The 21,137-nt window shown below is 28.8% G+C and overlaps 1 protein-coding gene across 1 annotated transcript; it reads right to left on the bottom strand.

Annotated features, from left to right (window-relative positions):
• Window positions 1-17,452: 17,452 nt before the first annotated feature.
• Window positions 17,453-21,084, bottom strand: LOC148303718 (uncharacterized). Its single transcript, XM_088269497.1, has 5 exons — window positions 20,979-21,084; window positions 20,053-20,229; window positions 18,691-18,825; window positions 17,633-17,809; window positions 17,453-17,457 (listed from the first exon to the last, which is right to left on the bottom strand). The coding sequence occupies exons 2-5, from the start codon at window positions 20,147-20,149 to the stop codon at window positions 17,453-17,455; spliced, it is 414 nt and encodes a 137-aa protein (XP_088125623.1). The 5' UTR covers window positions 20,150-20,229; window positions 20,979-21,084.
• Between the last annotated feature and the right edge of the window lie 53 nt (window positions 21,085-21,137).

Below are 21,137 nucleotides of genomic sequence, written 5' to 3'. Positions count from 1 at the left end.
GTATGCCTCGCTAACAAAGAAAATATTGGTTTCAGTTTGCCTTTAAATGGTGTTAATTTAAGCTGACAATTCTTTTTACTAATTCCTCTGATCTGATACATGTTAGTGCCTGTATAGCGTAGCGAAATAAGTGTATAAGCGGACATCAGAGGACACGGATCTAAATCTAATTTACTGTGATTTAATTGAATTCAGATGACAAACTTTCTTCAGACTGTTTGAGATGACGTCCCTTAGTTTTTCAGACAAATCATCAGAAGAAACGATAATAACCTTAAAAATTCATAATCAGAATGAGAAGTAGGAGTATTAAAAAAGGTTTACTAAGCCTAATCTCTATTTTGCAAATGATGCCACATTTAGGTCATGCGTTCTCGAAATGTTACATGTCATATCAAGTCATAATATGTTTATTCAATTTAAACGGATTATCACATTAGTTTGGAAACATAAATAATACGATTATCCCTTTTTAGGATCCAGTAATCCAAAATCCTTAAAACATGATATCCCGGTATGTAATTATAATGTTATGTAAAATGAATAATATTGTTGTCACACACACATATACAATATCTATATTTATTTTATGTATTAAATACTAATTATTATTTTTTCTATCAATTTTAAGAGACAATTTTAACCATTTAATTTTTCTCAGAAAAATAAAGCTATATTCTCGTAAAAAGCTTCTGTTTTATCACACCTTTCATATAAAACGGTAAACAATTTTATTCCCACGTAAACTTTTATTTAGTACAGAAAAATCCATAATGTACCATGTACATAATGCTTATTGACAAACGCTGTGAAAGGAAAAACGGATTAACTCATCAATCCGAAATAAGCCAACTTTCAGCGGGCTATACATATTACGTCATTACCCCTTTCTGTTTGTTTATGGTAGGGGCCCCGTTTTTCTATATTTGTTTATCTACCTATTAGTTATGCTTCAATACAACTTACTATTTGAAATTATGTTTTCAAACAAGGAAAACAATTTGATTATATTTTGTTATTGACGTTATATGTAAATATTTTGAACATAAGTTTGACGTATTTTGAAGTGTATTAATAACAAATAATTTTACAAAAATAGCTGCTCTTATTTCAATAAACAATATCAGAACTAAAAAAATAATTAATAACGATTTAAAAAATATATATCATGTTTTGTTGCCTCCGGAATATAGTAATTAAAACTGGTATGGGTCTGTCTAGATGGAGTATTTTTAAAACTGTTTTTGTTATTTCCTACTTTCTTTTATTAAATTTAAATTCGTTATTGGGGAAACTAAGGGCTAAATAGAAGTTTATTATACTGTATACGTAAGCTTAGTAATAAAAATGTACTTTTGTTTTAAACGTTGTAACCAAGACATTAAAAAAATATACCTTAGTATTCCTAAAGGTGTGACTACTAAGAAACGCCACCCGCGAGCGTCTGACGCCTTCTTTAATAGATTTATTACGCGTTTTATTCAATAAATTATCATAATAGCTTCGATAAAGCATACAAGTCGGGCTCTGCGACTAAATTACTCTCAGAACGGCTTGACCTCATTTATCGGGACAGTTCTACGAGTTCAACAACAAATAACTTTTTGTTTTTGTTTTTTGCAGATATTTTGGGGCACAATTTATAAAATTTGTCCGTCTCCGTAGTGTAATGGTCAGCACGCTCAGCTACTGTTCTGGAGGTCCCGGGTTCGATTCCTAAGGGGGGTAAAATAAATATAAGTGATTTTTTCACTGTCATATTTATTCAATATTACCCTGGACTGGTACCTGAAGCGGAGGGCTGATCACCTTTCCTTCATGTGTAAACGATCAAGATAACACTGCATTTATATGACGCAGTGCCCTATGCACCATTGGGGTGCGGATAAGGGTTTTATATTTTATATATTTTTATAAAAACTTTATAAAATACAACTCAAACTTTGTTTTCAACCATTTTGGTTTTTTATTGGTTATTTACCAAAAATAAAAAGGCTTGAAAAAATTTGTACTTTTATTTTATAAAAAAATATCATTAATTCATTGAACACTCCGTTCGCAAATGGGAGCGTCAGCAGCATTTATAAACCGCGGCTAAGAACATAGACCGAGGTAAATTATTTTACATCGTTTGTTAATATTCTTGTTTTAAATAATTTTTGTATTAAGTTTCTTGATCTAGAGCTTATATTTAATTCTCACTATGACGTAAGCTTGTTCGCATATTATATTCTTGTATTACACCAAATGAGTATTTTTTCTATGTGTTTAATTTGTTTGAAATTAGACAAACTCTTTTTGTGTTATCATAAGATGCCCCTCATTTAGTGTGGATGTTTTATTTATTGTTTCGGCATTAACTTTGTGGTAAGACATGTTACAATGATTAAAGAAAACAATTGTTTTTTACCACTTGAGTTTTATTATAGACTACATGTTTCAGAAGTTAAACTTCCATCATTCAGGTCTGTATAATAACTCAGTTATTATACAGACCTGAATGATAGAAGTTTAACTTCTGAAACATGTAGTCTATAATAAAACTCAAGTGGTAAAAAACAAGTGTTTTCTTTAATCATTGAAGTGTGGATGCATACAATTTTTAAAAAAGAAAGATTTAATTGAAAACAAAATATTCAAAATAATGTTTGCAGTTGACAAAAATAAATGAGGCAATTAGGGCATAAAGATCTATAAGATTAAGTGGTATCTTATTTAGAAAATATGGCAGTACGAATAAGAAAAATAAATTAACTATGTGACAAATCTTGATTGTTATAAGATATTGAATCCATTGTATCTTTTGTATTGTATTGCATCTATTGTTTTAGGGATCAATCTTATTCATTTATGATTTGCCTTGCACGTTCATTAACATTTTTAAGATATATAGTATAAACTGAATATTCTATAAATCCTTGGCAAGGAGAATTTTTTTAAGCAACTAATATTATATATATATATATATATATATATATATATATATATATATATATATATATATATATATATATATATATATATATATATATATATATATATATATATATATATATATATATATATAATATATATATATATATATATATATATATATATATTATATATATATATATATATATATATATATATATATATATATATATATATATATATATATATATATATATATATATATATATATATAATATATATATATATATATATATATATATATATATATATATATATATATATATATATATATATATATATATATATATGTATATATATATATATATTAAATTCATTTCAAAATATGATTGCATAAACACGTAGCCATATTTTTGGGTACACCACCGTCATATCTTCATTTTGTTAAAATAATTAAATAAAATATCCTAATCATATTAATGAAGACACTCTTTCCCTGTGAGATAACCGAAATGAATTATTTTGCCAAATTCATTACAAGAATGTCAAAATCAGTCGTAGACCCTTCCATCACACGCTCGAGGGAGCTTTCTTTCCGAGGAATATCCAAGATTCCTAACATAACATTATATAATACCCGGCCTCGTTTATATCCGTACATTCAAATCTAATCAATCAGACATATCGGAAGCATTCCGGCTCGCCGGCGACGGCTGCAGGAGTCCAATCTGGGAGCCGACCAATTTACATTTTACAAATCAAAATTCTATTTTAATAAAGCTTTTAAATTCCCCTTCATTCCAGTCGACCTATGAAACAGGAAGGATAAATTTTCTTCTTCATTATCATGTCAATATGTATATTTGTATTTTTTACTTATTTCACACATATATATATATATATATATATATATATATATATATATATATATATATATATATATATATATATATATATGTATACACATATATATATATATATATATATATATATATATATATATATATATATATATATATATATATATATATATATATATATGTATATACACTATTATTATAATAAACCTCTCACCGGGCTTTTTTTATGAAACAAAAAAGGTCCCGAAACTCACTTCCTGTCAAGCTTTTTACTAAAAAAAATATGTTTAAATATCATTTAAATATTCATTACATTACTATTTTTTATCATTTCGATGAATTGTATAAATATATATTGAAATTACGTAAGCGCAAACATTATTTCATCTAATGGATTTAGAAAAATTAAATAAATAATTATCCGTGAAAAAAGGTACCGGAACGCCGTTCCATCGCGTTACATGGAAAAAAGCCCTGTCTCTTGGCATATCTTTTTTAAAATTTACAATACCTTTCAAAAATCTTTAAATAATTCAAATAATCTTCAAATACCTTTCAATAATTTTCAAAAATCTGGTAGTTTTATTTGACTAAATTTAGCATCTGGTCAAATCTCTCCGATTGCTCGATTTCCGACTACATTCGCATCATAAATTTGTTTCCTCACTCATTCGTTCTACATGTCCAAACCATCTCAAAAAAAAATTCTTAATTTTATCGATAATACTATTCTTATCATTCTTTCATTTTTTTACCATTCAAACATCTATCATACATCGGTTTGCGGTTTTCAGTCTACTTTTATTCTTTTATTTAGTCTTAAAGTGAACGTGCGAATTGTTTGAAATTTTGTTATATAACAAATGTATTTTTTTGTGAAATGCACTGCAGATAAAAAGAAAAGATAATTGAGGAAGAACATTAGGTAGAAAGTGAGAAAAGAAAACATGGTTACGGTGCTCGGGGTCGCATTCCAGTACTCATAGAAGCTTATGTAATTTGGACATAGGAATTTGTGTTATATACAATATAAAGTCCCTTTAGATTCTTTCACGAATTGTGGATAACGTTTTAAATGAATCAAATATTTCAAACGTATTTTTTTAGATACTATGAATTGTCTATAACGTAAAAGAGTTTCGTATTCATTTTCTCAATATTTTTAAACATAATTTCACGCATGAAATTCTACAGTTAAATATCCTCCCTTTATCCAAAAATATCGCTCTCTTTATTCATACTCCGCTTTCGGCTGATAGCCATATTTTGGACTTAAAGAGATTTTTCACATTTTTGCGAGTGATTTAACACGAATTTTCCGTTATCTTTTGATGTTTTGGCAATGGGATTCCTGGGTCTACCTGGAGGGATGAGAGTTCTCTGTATTTTCCAATTAACCAATTAATTAAAGTTACTTTCAGCTTAAATTGAAATTGATCATAAATACCAAAATTGTATACCAATTTCTTATTGTGTTGTAAAATGTTACCTTCAAATACAGAATATTAATGATGATAAGAGATAAAAAAGTTGTATGGCATTTCCACAAGCGAATAATATTTGTTGTAATGTACATTGATACTTCCAGAGAGTGAATGCTGGGAACAAAGTGAATGGTGCACTGAAATCAGTTATAGCAAATAAAAACCTATCAGCGGAAGCTAAACTGGCAGTGCACAACGGAGTCCTGGTTCCAAATCTAATATATGGAAGTGAAAGTGATGAAAGTAGACTGAATGCAGTCGAAATGCGATCTCTCAGAAGAATGTGCGACAAAACGATGTATGATGGATGTGCGAATAGTGAAATAAGGAAGGAATGCAAAGCTGAGATAAGCATTATCGATAAAATTAAGAAAGGTGTGTTGAGATGGTTTGGACATGTGGAACGAATGAGTGAGGAAAGAACGGTAAAACAAATTTATGAGGCGAATGTTAGCGGGAAAAGAAGCAGAGGAAGATCGAGAAAAATATGGCACGATCAGGTATGCCAAATACTTGAAAGTGGTCAGGTTAGGAGTCGTAACAATCGGCGGGTATGTATGAGGAGATGCATGAACGTGGAGGAGGCGAAGAATGTTTGCAAGGACAGAGTGGTGTGGCGCTCTATTCTCTCTGCCTACCCCTGCGGGGAAGCGGCGTGATGGTTGGTTAGTTAGTTATTTTTTTTATTCTTCCATTAAAGAAAGTGGGTGCCTGCTCTTTATTTTTCGGGAATGATTTTATAGGAAGATTTATTAATCTCTATAAAAGTTATTTGCAACGTTTTAATTTTTTTTTATCGATCTTAAGGAGGATGATTCAATTATTTTTTTTACAATAAAAATATGCTTTTTCATAATTTCTTTGCTGATCTGGGCGGGAATCGAACTTACAACATTTTGCAAGGTAGCCAAACTGTAATCCTATGCATGTGTTAAATACAATATTTTGAGTGTGTTCAAATCTTTGTTCACAAATCTGGGTTTTTATCCATTTAGAGTTTTTTTTATTTTATATCTCAATATAGATGAATAAGAATATAAAAAAAATCTGGGTATTTACAGGGCTAATGACCTGTCGTAGGCCAAATCTTACCCGAGGATATCGATAGGGAAGAGGAAAGGAATTCAAACTTTTAATGGCTTTGTCTGTTTATGATTTTTAATAAGGAATTTAATGCTGATATCGAATGTATTAAAATTTTTTTTTGGAAAAATGTTTTTTTGTCTTTTTATCGCTTAATATAAAAAATAATATGATTTATAATAAAATCGTGTTCTTATAAAAAAATATCATTAAAAATAATTAAATCACCCAGGATTGTTCACAGAACAGATTGGTCAAACTAAAATAAAATGTTCTCAGAATAATTGATTCAATATTCTTTTAACCTGCATTCTGAACGCCTCCCCCTAGTGTAGCACAAAAATGATAGCATCTTTTATGGAGGATGAGAAAAGTGCTACATTTATTTACTCGTAAAATAACGTTTCTTCGCTCGTAGAATTCACATAAATCAAGTTTTTTTGTCTTTGTTTTAGTTTGCGACGTAAACGTATGAAGGTAGGTACTTAACACCGAGCAGCAAATGTTTATTCCAAAGTGCGGGAAAGTCACACATTAACTTTTCCCGGGAAACTTTTAACGCCTTTATGGCAACATTCTTCAACAACAAACAGCTAGAGGAACCAACAGGTCGTGAGCCAAATTTATTCAAAGACTATATAAAAACTTTTCAAAGCACCTTTTCCTTATTTTACTTCATTTCATGTCGTCAAACTTATTCAAAGAACTTTATAAAATGTCTTCACGTTATGTAGTTTAAGATAAATTTACGAATTTTTTTATGATAGTGGTTTACAAAGATAGATAGGAAGACACCCAATAAAAGAATTATTTTATATATACTCGTATTTACAATGTCACCACACCATACAGTAAATCCCCCTATAACGTTGAGAAAGGAACCGCGTTATCAAATAGAATATTTTTTTTAAAGAAAAGAGAAATATTTGCGTTTTTATTATTCACGCAAATATTTCAATTTCATACTGTTTCTGTGAGCCTAAGGGTCTCATTATTAGAAATAGGTATCAAATTGTGGTAGAGTGGGTTCGAACCGAGAAACTCTGACATAAGAGTTTGCGACACTAACCACGATACCACAACCCGACATATTATAGGGGTTAATGTTTTTTGTGTTTTTGGAATTATTTGATTGGTTTTTATTATTGTCAATCTAACTTTTTTTTTTTTAATGTACAATGATTCTCAAAAAATAAAAATATAGTTTTTTGGAAACTTCTTTTAAATGTTTCTCAAAAATAAAATATAAAATTTTTCTCCCAAGGAATTTTTTTTATTTTTTAAATGATTCATTTCAGTAATTTCCGCTGATTAAAATGTAAGATACAATTTAAAAAAATTAACGCCCTATTAAGTTTCCTTCGATAACGCGGTACCTATCTCAACGTTATAAGGGGGTTTACTATAATTGATCCAATGCAGTGGCCTATACGCCGTTGGTATGGATAGACGAAATTCAAAATATATAATAAACAACGAATTCCCAACATTGATTAATTTTTACAACACGACTTATTTACGTTATTTTATATATTTCAAATAAACAGTCTTATTTTGCTAAGTTTCTGCACGAATTGAAAGCCGAGCGGGAGGTCTCCTTTTTATCTGACTTTTATGAGACAACATCGCAATTGTGTGGAAAATGTATTTAGGGAAAATGTTTTTTTCTCCTTTTGTTGGAAGTGGTATAGGGCTATGAATCACACCGGAAGACAAAAGACCCTTAAAATATAATCAAATTATAGAACGTTGCGAAGAAAACGTATTTTCGTGTTTTGGAATTGTTTTTTCATTCGAAAATGTTAAGCATCCTCAAATAATTTACAGCAGTCATTACAGATAATATAATATAAATAATAACTAACAAGGATTTACAAAACTATTATATAAAAAATATAAATTGCGATATTTGCGATGTTGTTTTATTATGCAAATCGTTTGGTTTATAAATCACAGTTTCTTTTAAACGGCTAATGGCTTTAACAAGATTAATATAAATACAATATACAAGAATACACTGACGAAAAAACTTGAAAAAATAATGTAACAAATTGTTATATTTTGTCGCAAGCACTGATATGACATGTTGTCTCTCACAAACACTACCAGCGAGCAGCGACAGAGGGTGAAACACAACGTTTAAATTTATCCATTATAACAGGGAGAAAAGATGCTAAGAAACTACAGACTTCAAGATGGATAACAATATATTAAATAAATTTATACTCTCAAAAGCTAACATGTGTGGTTTGTCTATATGGTTACCATTAAACGAATAAACCATATATCTTAAGTAAATAGAAATGTTAACGAACATTTGTTGTTATGGACCTTTTATTTTATGACTCTATTTTTCCATATTAATCGATCTTTTCTTTTTCTCTTACATTTGGTCGGCAAAATAAACGTCAGGAATCCCAATTACATAAATCTTCAAAAAGTTAACCAGTGCCGTTTTAACGTGTATTTTTTTTTATGTATTAATTTTAAATCAAACACAGATTTTTTGAGTCTACTAAGTTGTATTTTATTAACAAAAACACATAAAAAAATTATATTGTGACAATTGTTTCGCCTTGTTAGGGCATTATCAAACGAATGTCTAAATTAAAATGGAGTTCTACAAATTAAACGCCTAATCAATAAATAAGTGTATTTTTTGTTACTTTTCAAGGTTACGCATTTTATGGGTTTAAATATAAAAGCCGGATTATAAAGTGTTATATAAAAAATAAACAAGAATAAAAAATTAAAAAATAAAATATATTTATAAATATATATGTATTTATATATATATATATATATGTAATAAAATACCTAGGTACCTACCTATACATTTTATTAAGTAGTTACAAAAAGTACCTACATAAAACAGTTCTACCACCAGATGCCGCATGCGTCGCTCAGAATAAAACAAAAGACTTCCGATAATATTATAAACTGTCAGAATCAGATAGATAGATAGATAGATAGATATAAAAATTATTATAAAGATAAATTAAGAATAAACTTTAATTACAAAGCAACACATTGTTTATTTTATTATTATACACCCACTTTACATATTATTTACACTTAATTTTCAAAAGGAAAATATTACCACGTTATAAAACGACAATTTTGTTAATCAAAAATGAAGAAACAAAATAAAAATAAAATGAATACTGCTCCTCAAACATTAGAAAACTTACTAGAAAAATTAATACAAAATGCTCAGGTAAGCAAACATCAAAATTTAAAAGATATTTCAGAGAAGTTCATCATTGAAAAATTTACAAGCAAAAATCCTAATGCAAACCAGTGGATGGATATTTTTGAAAAAGAATGTACACGTTTTGAGGTGAGAACGGATGAGAAAAAAATTGAAATATTAAGATTGTTTATGGATAAAAGTTGTGAAGATTGGTACAGTTCGATGATGATAAAGTTTTCCATGAACTCAGAATGGATAGTATGGAAAAACAACTTTTGTAAAACATTTACAAACAAGGGATGGAACCATGTAATGTTTGCATTATCTTTTAAATATAATGACGGATCCTTGTTAGACTATGCCATAAGGAAGGAAAAACTTTTGTTGGAGATGAGAAGAACGATCGACATGGGTACCTTAGTAGATCTTATTGTGGCTGGTTTACCAGAATTTATAATTAATAAGATTGATAGAGAAAAATTAGAAGATTCAGTCGATTTATTCAATGAAGTAAAAAAACACGAAAACATTGGAAATAAAAAAATGTTTTCGGATCAAAGAAGATATGGAAATCTAAGAACTAGTGGTAAAATTAAAGATAAAAGTCCATGTAAGATTTGTGAAAAATTAAATAAGGGAACTCGATATCACCCTGAAGTAACGTGCTGGTTTAGAACAAAGGAGGATGATAAGTTTAATAATAAAAATACTATCAGACATGTAAACAATTCAGTTATAGAAGCTAAGTTAAATGAAACCGATCAAAAAAACGAATAGTAACACCATTAATAAATGTCAAACTATTACTAAATGATCAAATTGAAATATTTGGAATTTACGATTCAGGTTCAAATGTTTCTCTAATAAATTCTAAGTTATTAAAACTAAAAGGAAAAGGAAACAATATGAATGAAGCAGATTTAGTAACAATTAATGGTGTTAAAAGGACAAACGGTTTGACGACTTTGAAAATAAAAATATTTGAATTGGAAAAAAACGTTGATGTATATATTATTGATGAAGAAAATTTCAAATATGATTTTTTGATAGGATTAGATATGATAAAAAAATTTAAACTAATCCAAAATGAAGACTTAAAAATAACACAGAGACAATGCTTGAAAAATGAAAATAAAAACCAAGTAGAAAAAATTTCTACAAAATATAAAATAAAAAATAGTGAATTTAAAAATACAGAAAATAACAACAGCGAGGAATGCAAAATAAATTATAATGAACATGTAAAAGAAGAAGATTTTGAAATAAAAATAAATCATTTAAATCAATTTCAAAAATCTAAAATAAATGAACTGATTTGCAAATATAAATCCGTTTTTGCAAAAGACAAATATGATATCGGCACTGTTAGTGGATACGAAGCGAGGATAGACTTACTAGTAGACAGATATTGCAGTAAGAGGCCTTACAGATGTACTGTAGAAGATAAAAAGGAGATAGAAAAACAAATTGCAAAATTACTGGATAATAAGCTAATAGAAGAATCCTACAGTCCATTTGCTGCACCTGTTACATTGGCATTTAAAAAAGAGGAAAACAAAAAATCCAGACTGTGTATAGATTTCAGAGACTTGAATAAAATAGTAGTGCCTCAAGCTCAACCATTTCCTTTAATTGAAGACCTAATGATAAAGACCAGGAATTGCAAATTTTTTTCAACACTAGATATAAACTCAGCGTTTTGGTCTATTCCTTTACGAATCGAAGACAGAAAAAAGACGGGATTTGTTACACAAGAAGGACATTTCCAATGGACTTGCCTACCATTTGGATTGAAGACCTCACCAGCAATTTTTCAAAGGATACTAGGTAACATATTAAGAAAGTATAAACTTACTGATTTCACCGTTAATTACATAGATGATATTCTTATATTTTCTAAAACTTTTGCTGAGCACATTAAACATCTAACACAGTTGCTGGAAGCGATCGAAACGGAAGGTTTCAGGTTAAAATTTACAAAATGCGCATTTGCGTCAGACTTGGTAAAATATCTAGGTCATATAATTCAAAATAATTCAATAAAACCAGTAAAGGATAATTTGATTTCAATAAAGAATTTTCCTGTTCCAAAAACGATAAAAAATGTAAGACAATTTCTGGGGAAAATAAACTTTTACCATGAATACATACCAAAGAGTGCAATAATACTAGATCCATTGCATAACTTACTAAGGAAAAATCAAAAATTTATTTGGTGTGATAAATGCCAAAAAGCATTTGAAATAACAAAAAGCATGCTTTGCTCACAGCCCGTTCTAGAAATTTTTGATCAGGATTTACCAATCAACATTTATACCGATGCTTCTTTACAAGGTGTTGGGGCCATTTTGAAACAAAAGCAGCCCGATGGTAGAGAAAAACCTGTGGCATACTTTTTAAAAAAAAACTAAATGAAGCCCAGAAGAAAAAAAAAGCAATATATTTAGAATGTTTAGCAATTAAGGAAGCGGTAAGATACTGGCAATACTGGTTAATAGGTAAATCATTTACGGTTTATTCAGATCACAAACCTTTGGAAAATATGAATCTGAAATCTAGGACCGATGAAGAGTTAGGTGATTTAACATATTATTTATCGCAATATGAATTTGAAATAAAATATAATCCAGGAAAGAAGAATTTAGAAGCAGATTGTCTAAGCAGGAATCCAGTATTAGAATCGAGTGAAAATGCAGATGAACAATTAAAAGTTGTAAATTTGGTTAAATTAGAAGATATTTTAAGAGATCAGAATAAAAATGAAAGAATTCAACAGAAAAAAAACAAATGGATTGAAAAAAACAATGTCTATTTTAAAAAGGTCAAGAAAAAAGAAAAAATAATTCTTTCAGAACCGTTTAGCATCGAAATCATAAAAGACATACATGAAAACCTATGCCATATTGGAATTGGACAAATGCAAAAGACTATTAGTCCACATTACGCAGCCAAAAATTTGACGAAAAACATAAAAACAATTTGTAGAAATTGTGAAATTTGTATTAAAAATAAATCAAGAGGACAAAAGAAATTTGGATTTATGTCTCATCTAGGCCCGGCCACAAAGCCTTTTGAAATAATATCTTTAGACACAATTGGAGGTTTAGGAGGTTCAAGATCAACAAAAAAATATCTACATCTCTTAGTGGATCATTTTACAAGATACGCATTTATTTTAACCTCGAAAACTCAGAATGCAAATGATTTTATAAAACTAGTCATGAAAATAACAGAAACCGAGGATATTGGTATGCTTCTCACCGACCAATACCCAGGAATAAACTCGAAAGAATTCAAGGAATTCTTAAATGACAAGCGGATCCCAATAATCTTCACTGCAGTAAATGCACCATTCTCAAATGGCCTAAATGAAAGGCTGAATCAAACATTGGTGAACAAAATCAGATGCAAAATAAATGAAAAAGGGAAAAGAAGAGCATGGACCACAATAGCTCAAGAATGTGTTAGTAAATATAATAATACTAATCACTCAGTCACTGACTTTTCCCCAAGTTATCTTTTATATGGTACAGATGTAAATATTTTACCCAACGAATTAAAACAAGGAAAATCTAATAATGACTGGATTAGAGACAGGCAAATAGCGCTTGAAAATACAATAAAATCACATAATTACAATAAAACATTATTTGACAAAAATAGAATAGGCTGCGAATTCAACGTAGGAGACATGGTGTATGTGGAAAATGGAAACAAGCTAAACAGAAAAAAATTGGATGAACTAAAAATTGGACCTTATAAAATTATTGAAAAAATTTCTAACTCAATATACAGAATTGATACAGGTCACAAAAAAATAAAATCAAACCTTTATCATATCACTAAACTTATACCAGTCCCTTCACTTCAAGGAGATGATCCGGAGGACGAGTGAAAATTTTACTATGAATTTTCTTCCCCAAGGGGGGAGATGTAATAAAATAACTAGGTACCTACCTATACATTTTATTAAGTACTTACAAAAAGTACCTACATATTATAAAACAGTTCTACCACAGATGTCGCATGCGTCGCACAGAATTAAACAAAAGAGATCCGATAGGAAAAAATAACTGTCAGAATCAGATAGATATAAAAATTATTGTAAAGATTAATTAAGAATAAACTTTTATTGTCGTTTCTTTAATTACAAAGCAACACATTGTTTATTTTATTATTATACACCCACTTTACATATTATTTACACTTAATTTTCAAAAGGAAAATATTACCACGTTATAAAACGACAATTTTGTTAATCAAAAATGAAGAAACAAAATAAAAATAAAATGAATACTGCTCCTCAAACATTAGAAAACTTACTAGAAAAATTAATACAAAATGCTCAGGTAAGCAAACATCAAAATTTAAAAGATATTTCAGAGAAGTTCATCATTGAAAAATTTACAAGCAAAAATCCTAATGCAAACCAGTGGATGGATATTTTTGAAAAAGAATGTACACGTTTTGAGGTGAGAACGGATGAGAAAAAAATTGAAATATTAAGATTGTTTATGGATAAAAGTTGTGAAGATTGGTACAGTTCGATGATGATAAAGTTTTCCATGAACTCAGAATGGATAGTATGGAAAAACAACTTTTGTAAAACATTTACAAACAAGGGATGGAACCATGTAATGTTTGTTAACTTTACATATTATTTACACTTAATTTTCAAAAGGAAAATATTACCACGTTATATATATATATATATATATATATATATATATATATATATATATATATATATATATATATATATATATATATATATATATATATATATATATATATATATATATATATATATATATATATATATTTATATATATTTATATATATATATATATATATATATATATATATATATATATATATATATATATATATATATATATATTATATATATATATATATATATATATATATATATATATATATATATATATATATATATATATATATATATATATATATATATATATATATATATATATATATATATATACATATAAAATTCCGGAGCTCCGAGATTCCTTTTTCGTTAGGTGCCTTTGTTTACTGGAACTATAATGAACTAAACAACAGTATAACGACAAGATAACATTAAGACGGCCCTGTGTCGGCAGTAGACCATAAACCCTGTTCCAAATAATAAATGACATGCAGGAGCGTTCTCACAACTCGCAAGGATTATCAAGTGCACAAAACAAGCGATAAAAAGCAGTTTGCAATGTGGGTAATGCTTTATTCCCGGGTTTGCCCTGACAGATACGAATTTGAAAGTCTCCGCAGACTAATGGACCGTACTCCCATCCCGACGTTTCGTGCACACCTCAACAACTCGGCGAATTCTTGTATTTTTAATAGCGAAGACATTTCTTTTTAAGACTGAAAGCTTTCCAGGACGCCTTCAATGGAATAAAGGGTCTCTTGAATGAATGGAGGAATTCAATGCGCGCGTTCGCTGAGCTGGAAATCATTCCGGGTTTTTCTAAATTAATAGATACAATTTCCAAATTGTAGGTACCTACACAATATAAACCAATCAATATTCTACCCTATTGCTGACTTTAAAAAGTCAGTTTGTTGATTATATAGGGTGAACCAAAATTAAGTGGACGATTAAAAGGTAGCGACCAATTTCTTATAATATATCTTGACAACTTGATTTATTATTTTGTTGATTGCAAGCGAATATATGCAATTCGTTATGGAGTAGAAGTGAAATGAAATGCTTATAAAAAATTATGACTATTTTTGGTCAAATGCTTTGTTATCTGATGTGATGCCATCTCGAAATAGTGCGATATCACATGACCACTTAGATCCCCTGATTTTACACCACCAAAGTTACAACAATTGGCCACGTCTCTTGTGGAGATTTCAACGGAATAATGAACTACATATCGCTCACTCCTTTCAACAACGTCATTTTTTCAGGAGATCGTTTTTACAGTTCAAAAATATAATAAAATGTATTGAAAATAAATATCAAGCCACTTATTGAACTTTTGACTATGGAACAGAGGAACAGATCTTTTTAGAAACCTGAAGGTTTGTAAATTATAAATTATAAGTGTAAATTATAATATTATAAGTGGTTCTCCATTTGAAAAATATTTCGGATACAAAAAAATTATGAAACAATACCTTTTCTTCAAAATGCAAAAACAACACTTTCTGCCCTGCAGCGGGTAAATATTAAGTTTAAAATGTGCCGCTTTTGCTGGGATAAAGTACATTTTCTGGGCATTCCGAACACATGCACAACTGAAATTTGACATTTTTTATTTATGGCGTTGTTGAAAGGAGTGAGCGATATGTCGATAAGTGCCTAAAAATAAACCGAAGCTTGCATCAATGCTAAAGTTGGCCATTCGCTTAACATTTTTTTTAATATCTAAAAAACAAATGACAGTGATGCAATCAAAGACATTAAATCTAAATTAGTTGTTTTCAGTTATTGAGTTTTTTTAACAAACAAATGTTTAATTATTTACGATCACCCCATAGAGAAATTCGTTTATAACTACCGTGTGAAAAACTCAAGTGATTCGACGTTTTTATTTTTCATGACTTCATTAACACTTAAAATGAAAACATTGAGTTAATATCTCAAAACAAGGATTTCAGTCAAATCTGAATGTAACAGACTTGGACAAGTGAAACCTCTTTAAAAAAAGAACTGGGTTAAGATTCCATCATTGTACCCTTATATAAAGAACATGGATATAACAGATATCTTTTATGTATAAGAGAAAAAATCCCGGTCCATTAGGGTCTATTATATCCAGGTTCGACTGTACTACTTTAGCTTTTTGCAGTTAAATAGTAAAAGGACGATTTTCCTTTTTATTATTTACGAAAGCTCTGGAGAGCTGGATAAAGGATTAATTAAATATTTAACTCTTTCACGTTACAAATTTTTCTTTTTATATAGAATGGTGTTATATAAATAATCCTTTGAGGCAGAGGTTCCCAACCCTGTGCCCGCGGGCACTATGGCGCCCGCGGAACGATTCGTATGTTGCCTCCACTATTCAACAGAAATATCATTTTTTTATAAACAAAAATTTAAAATGTGAATTTTTTTTATTTATTTTTTTTTTAGTGCCTAGGATTATTAAATACGTTCGTATGTTTGTATTTGTGTTTTTTGTTTATTATGTTTACGTTTTTACAATACATTTCTCTGAATGTATCAATTTGAATAATAATTTTATTATTTCGTTTTTTTATTTATTATTTATTAATAAATTATGAATATAAGAAAAAACGGTAAAATGAGAAGTTGTGGAAGGAATTTGTCGATTAAAAATAGGTGGTACCCGCCACCCTACCGATATTTTAGAATGTGCTCTATTTTAGAGTGCAAAAAGTTGGGAACCTCTGCTGTAAGGTATAATTTCAAATCTCTATTTTATACGACTGTAGTCAATCGTAATTATTGTAGATTTCTGTTCAATTCCATGTTGTATTGTTTATTGCGTTGGTCTACCATGCATCAGGTACCGTGTTCAAATTATGGTTCGGTAGTTATATTATTATTGAATTAATAAACATAATTATTCTTAAGTGTTAATCCACACAAAATGGTGCAAAGAACTCTACATCACATCAACGCATTGTTATATTGATCGTTAATTACACGAAATCGATTACTCCTGCGCTTCAGGTACCAGTACTGGATAATATTAAATAAATATTAGAGTGAAAAAACAGTCATATTTATTTTAAACGAACCCGGGACCATGCTAGCCAAACGCACTTACCACAACGCTAGTAAAAATAAAAGGAGATCAAAAGAAAATAAAAATGAAAACTTTTCAATAAATGTGATGATTATTAAAAATATATATTTTGAACTTCATGTACATATTCATATTATATTTACAGTCATTTAGGTCTTTATTGTCTTAAGCTGAAAAATAAAACACATAAAAATATTAAAATTCATATAAAAGGGTATTTTTTTTAAATTAAAGAGGTATTTTTTAATAATATTTTGTATCCAAAATAAATGTAAATATGTATAATACACACTGCAAACGAAAATTGGTATGAAAAGTGTCAAGTTATTTCCATTATATTCCTACCTGAAAATTTGTTTGTAAATATAATAATCGATGTTGATGTCGGAAGAGCTCCCGGTTTAGTTGCATCGATGTTAACGGAAATAAATACTTCTTCAGATACAGATTCGGGCATTTCCGGTTTCGGCATTATCATCACCTCATTTCCGGCGTTAGACATGTAGAAAAGTTCACTATATTCTGAAAAATAGCTCATTCAAATTTAAATACATAGAAAATAGAAGTGGAGGGATGATAGAAAAACTGGATATTGAATAAGAGGAAAGGAAAAATCTTTAGGAAAAATATGACTTTAATTTTAATACCATATATCGATTAGACCTCCAAAGCAAGCCATTGAAAGTCTTATCCGTGCTTTACACAGACACGTAAATTATGTATTTTTATATATTCAAACCCTTATCCCCACCCCAATGGTGCATAGGCCACTGCATTATACAAACACAGTGTTATCTTGATCGTTAACACACGAAGGAAAGGTGATCAGTCCTCCGCTTCAGGTACCAGTCCAAGGTAATATTGAATAAATATTAGAGTGAAAAAATCACTTATATTTATTTGACCCCCCTGGAATCGAACCCGGGACCTCCAGAACGGTAGCCGAGCCGGAGGCGGACAAATGTATATGTATATATATATATATATATATATATATATATATATATATATATATATATATATATATATATATATATATATATATATCAATGCCTATAAAACCAGTGCGTTAAGGTCTCACTTCCGTTAGTTCCCGCTTCCAATACGAAATACGTAAACAGAGATCACAAACTCCGCGGTATAAAATAGGTTGCAAGTTTAGCAATGCTTTTGTCACAAATAATGGCATCATACTTGAAAACGTCATCATTTGTTTTCTTATTATAGAAATATAGATAGTTTATAATTAATTATATTAACCTTTATATTTCCCATATTTCTTTATAGATTTCAATTAGATTAGTTTTATTTTCTTGGGAATTGTTATATTAATTTATTTTCCGATAAACGATGCGTGTTAATAGCCAGTTTCCAGACGGTTTCTTAAATAAATGGCATATTACCTCCTGACAGCTCAAATTCCGTAGTGTCTCCATACCCTTCCACCAGCACTATACCACGAGTTAGAGTTAGGGAATTCTCTTTATGATCATACTGCCCATAGTAAATATTATATTCGAATCGAAGCTTTTCGTATTCTACAAAACAGAAAATATGTATCATATTACGAGTAAGTACAATCCCTAATACACTTTATTGTCTTTTTTTAATCGCTTAAATTTTGTTTTTCCTTATAGTCTTAAGTTATTTATTTATTAATTTAATTAATTTGTTATGAAATCGTCGTTTTTGCTTTAAAACCAAATTTTATTTAGAGTTTTCGTTTTTTTGAATTGCTTAACGTCCTAATGACTCTGTAATCTAACTACGGCTCATGCAACACTGCTTATAATGGTCAATGGTCATATTAAGGCTCCAATTTTCCAGTCTACTTTCAATTGTAACTGTTATTTTATGTAATTATTGAGTAAGAAATTCTATTAAAAAACACTAAAAATCAACGTGAAAAATCTTCACCGACAACTTCTAATGTGGGACTTCTCGAATATATTGATATCTTATTATGAACTAAATTGAAAAGTATTAAAACAACAATTCTTTAAAAATATCAAATAGTGAATGCAGAATCATGTATTCTAAAAAGTTCAACAGCTTAGCTCGCTTTCGTAATAGTAACAGTAGCGAGAAACGAATTAGGTACTTAATTTGTTCAATTAATTACAGGAATTTGTTGTAAACCTCACTTCGTTGTCTCCTGAAACTATTACACAAGAAACAATGGGTCAAACTGCTCCAGGAGCTGTGGAGTAGGTATTGTTGTATATCTTTGGGTGTTTTAGCGTCGTGCATTTCCCCATCAAACAAATCACAGTCGTTCATCAAGGGTATATTCACAAACACAGAATTCATGCACCGAGCGACCACCAGCGAGATCACGTGTCTGTTCACGCCCGATTTTTTTAAAGAATTAATATTGGATATTTTTTGTTTTTTAGAATATATAGAAAAAATATTTTAATACTTTTTATTCAACTTTTTACCTTTCAATAACACTTTTTTTCTCAAAACCATATAATTATTTCGAAGAAAAACTTATTTTTTCAATGCGAAAACCGTGTTTTATGAATAAAATCAAGTACGTAAAATGTTACCTGGATTTAGAGAAAATTAAGTTGCGACATAATAAATACTGGGCCTTTACAAAATCATGTATGTAATGCTAGAAAAGCGAACCATTAAACAGCCATTTTGTCTTTTTGTCAAAAAAATATATCATCCAGATAGTTCTAATATAGGATAATGCATTGGGCAAACACACAAAATTAACGTTTTAATATTAATCTATTTCGTACGATTTTACTCACCTATTTTAGGCATCTCCATGCTTACTAATGCTCTAGCAATATTGGATCCACTTAAAGACGCTTCCAAAATGAAAGTTAGATGTGAATTAGATGACATTATTTCTTGAGTGAGTTGTGTCTTTATCGCCAGTAGAACAATACTTCCATCATTACCAACAACGAAATTTTCTTCTGCGTCTGGAAATGGTATTCTTGCTTTACAATAATGACTTTAAGAACCAAGACAATCTTGGTTCAAATATCTAAACTTTTCAAATGACAATTAGGTCCGCAGTCATAAACATAATTTAAAGTCAAAAATTTTATTAATTAAAATAATCAACATGTTTTTAAAATTTACATGTAATTTTTTTTATGTAAAAAAGTTGAACTGACATTAGACCTTTCTACGTGGATTTTACCATTTAAAAAAATAATATTTACTAACCATTTCTTCATTACACATAAAGCAAATGAAATGTTAATTGCATATGTAATAACTAATATAATTTTTAAAATTGTATTTGTAGTATAAATATGGATTCACAATAAATATCAACTGGATGCAATTCGTTTAATTAATTTTAAGATACAAGAAAACAATAAAAATATTTCATTAATAGGTTAAAAATGAAGAAATATTCAATTGAGTAGCAATAGATTTTAAATAAATTTTTATAAATCCCAATTCATTTTTTTTTAAATATTTATAGCAATTATTGTACTTTGTGGTTGGTCATTTTTACTTTTTTATGATTCTAGTGATTATATACTAATATTACTAATATTTTTGTTTTAAAAAAAGTATGAAAGCATCAACATCTAAATTAAATAATAATAGAAAGTTTTTAATTATAGTTAAACGTATAAAGACGAAGAAATAAATAGCTACGAGTTTATTTAATATTACATTTTAGTTTTAATAAGCTAGTATCACGTTTCCTTACATCCTTTTAATTCGAACCTTACTTCATTGGTGTATCCATTTGTCAAATTAATTTTTGGATATGTAAGTGTGTGTTCTAATGAATATGAAGCATCGTAGAGAGGAAATTCAAAACCAAGGCCTGAAAATATAAATTACAATATGAAAATGAAAAAGCTTT

The sequence above is a fragment of the Brachycentrus maculatus genome, unplaced genomic scaffold (genome assembly GCF_059751285.1).
Source record: "Brachycentrus maculatus isolate JH-2025_06_01 unplaced genomic scaffold, ASM5975128v1 h1tg000353l, whole genome shotgun sequence".
NCBI lineage: Eukaryota > Metazoa > Arthropoda > Insecta > Trichoptera > Brachycentridae > Brachycentrus > Brachycentrus maculatus.
The sequence above is the reverse complement of the archived record's forward strand: the minus strand, read 5'-3'. Positions and strand labels throughout refer to the sequence as shown.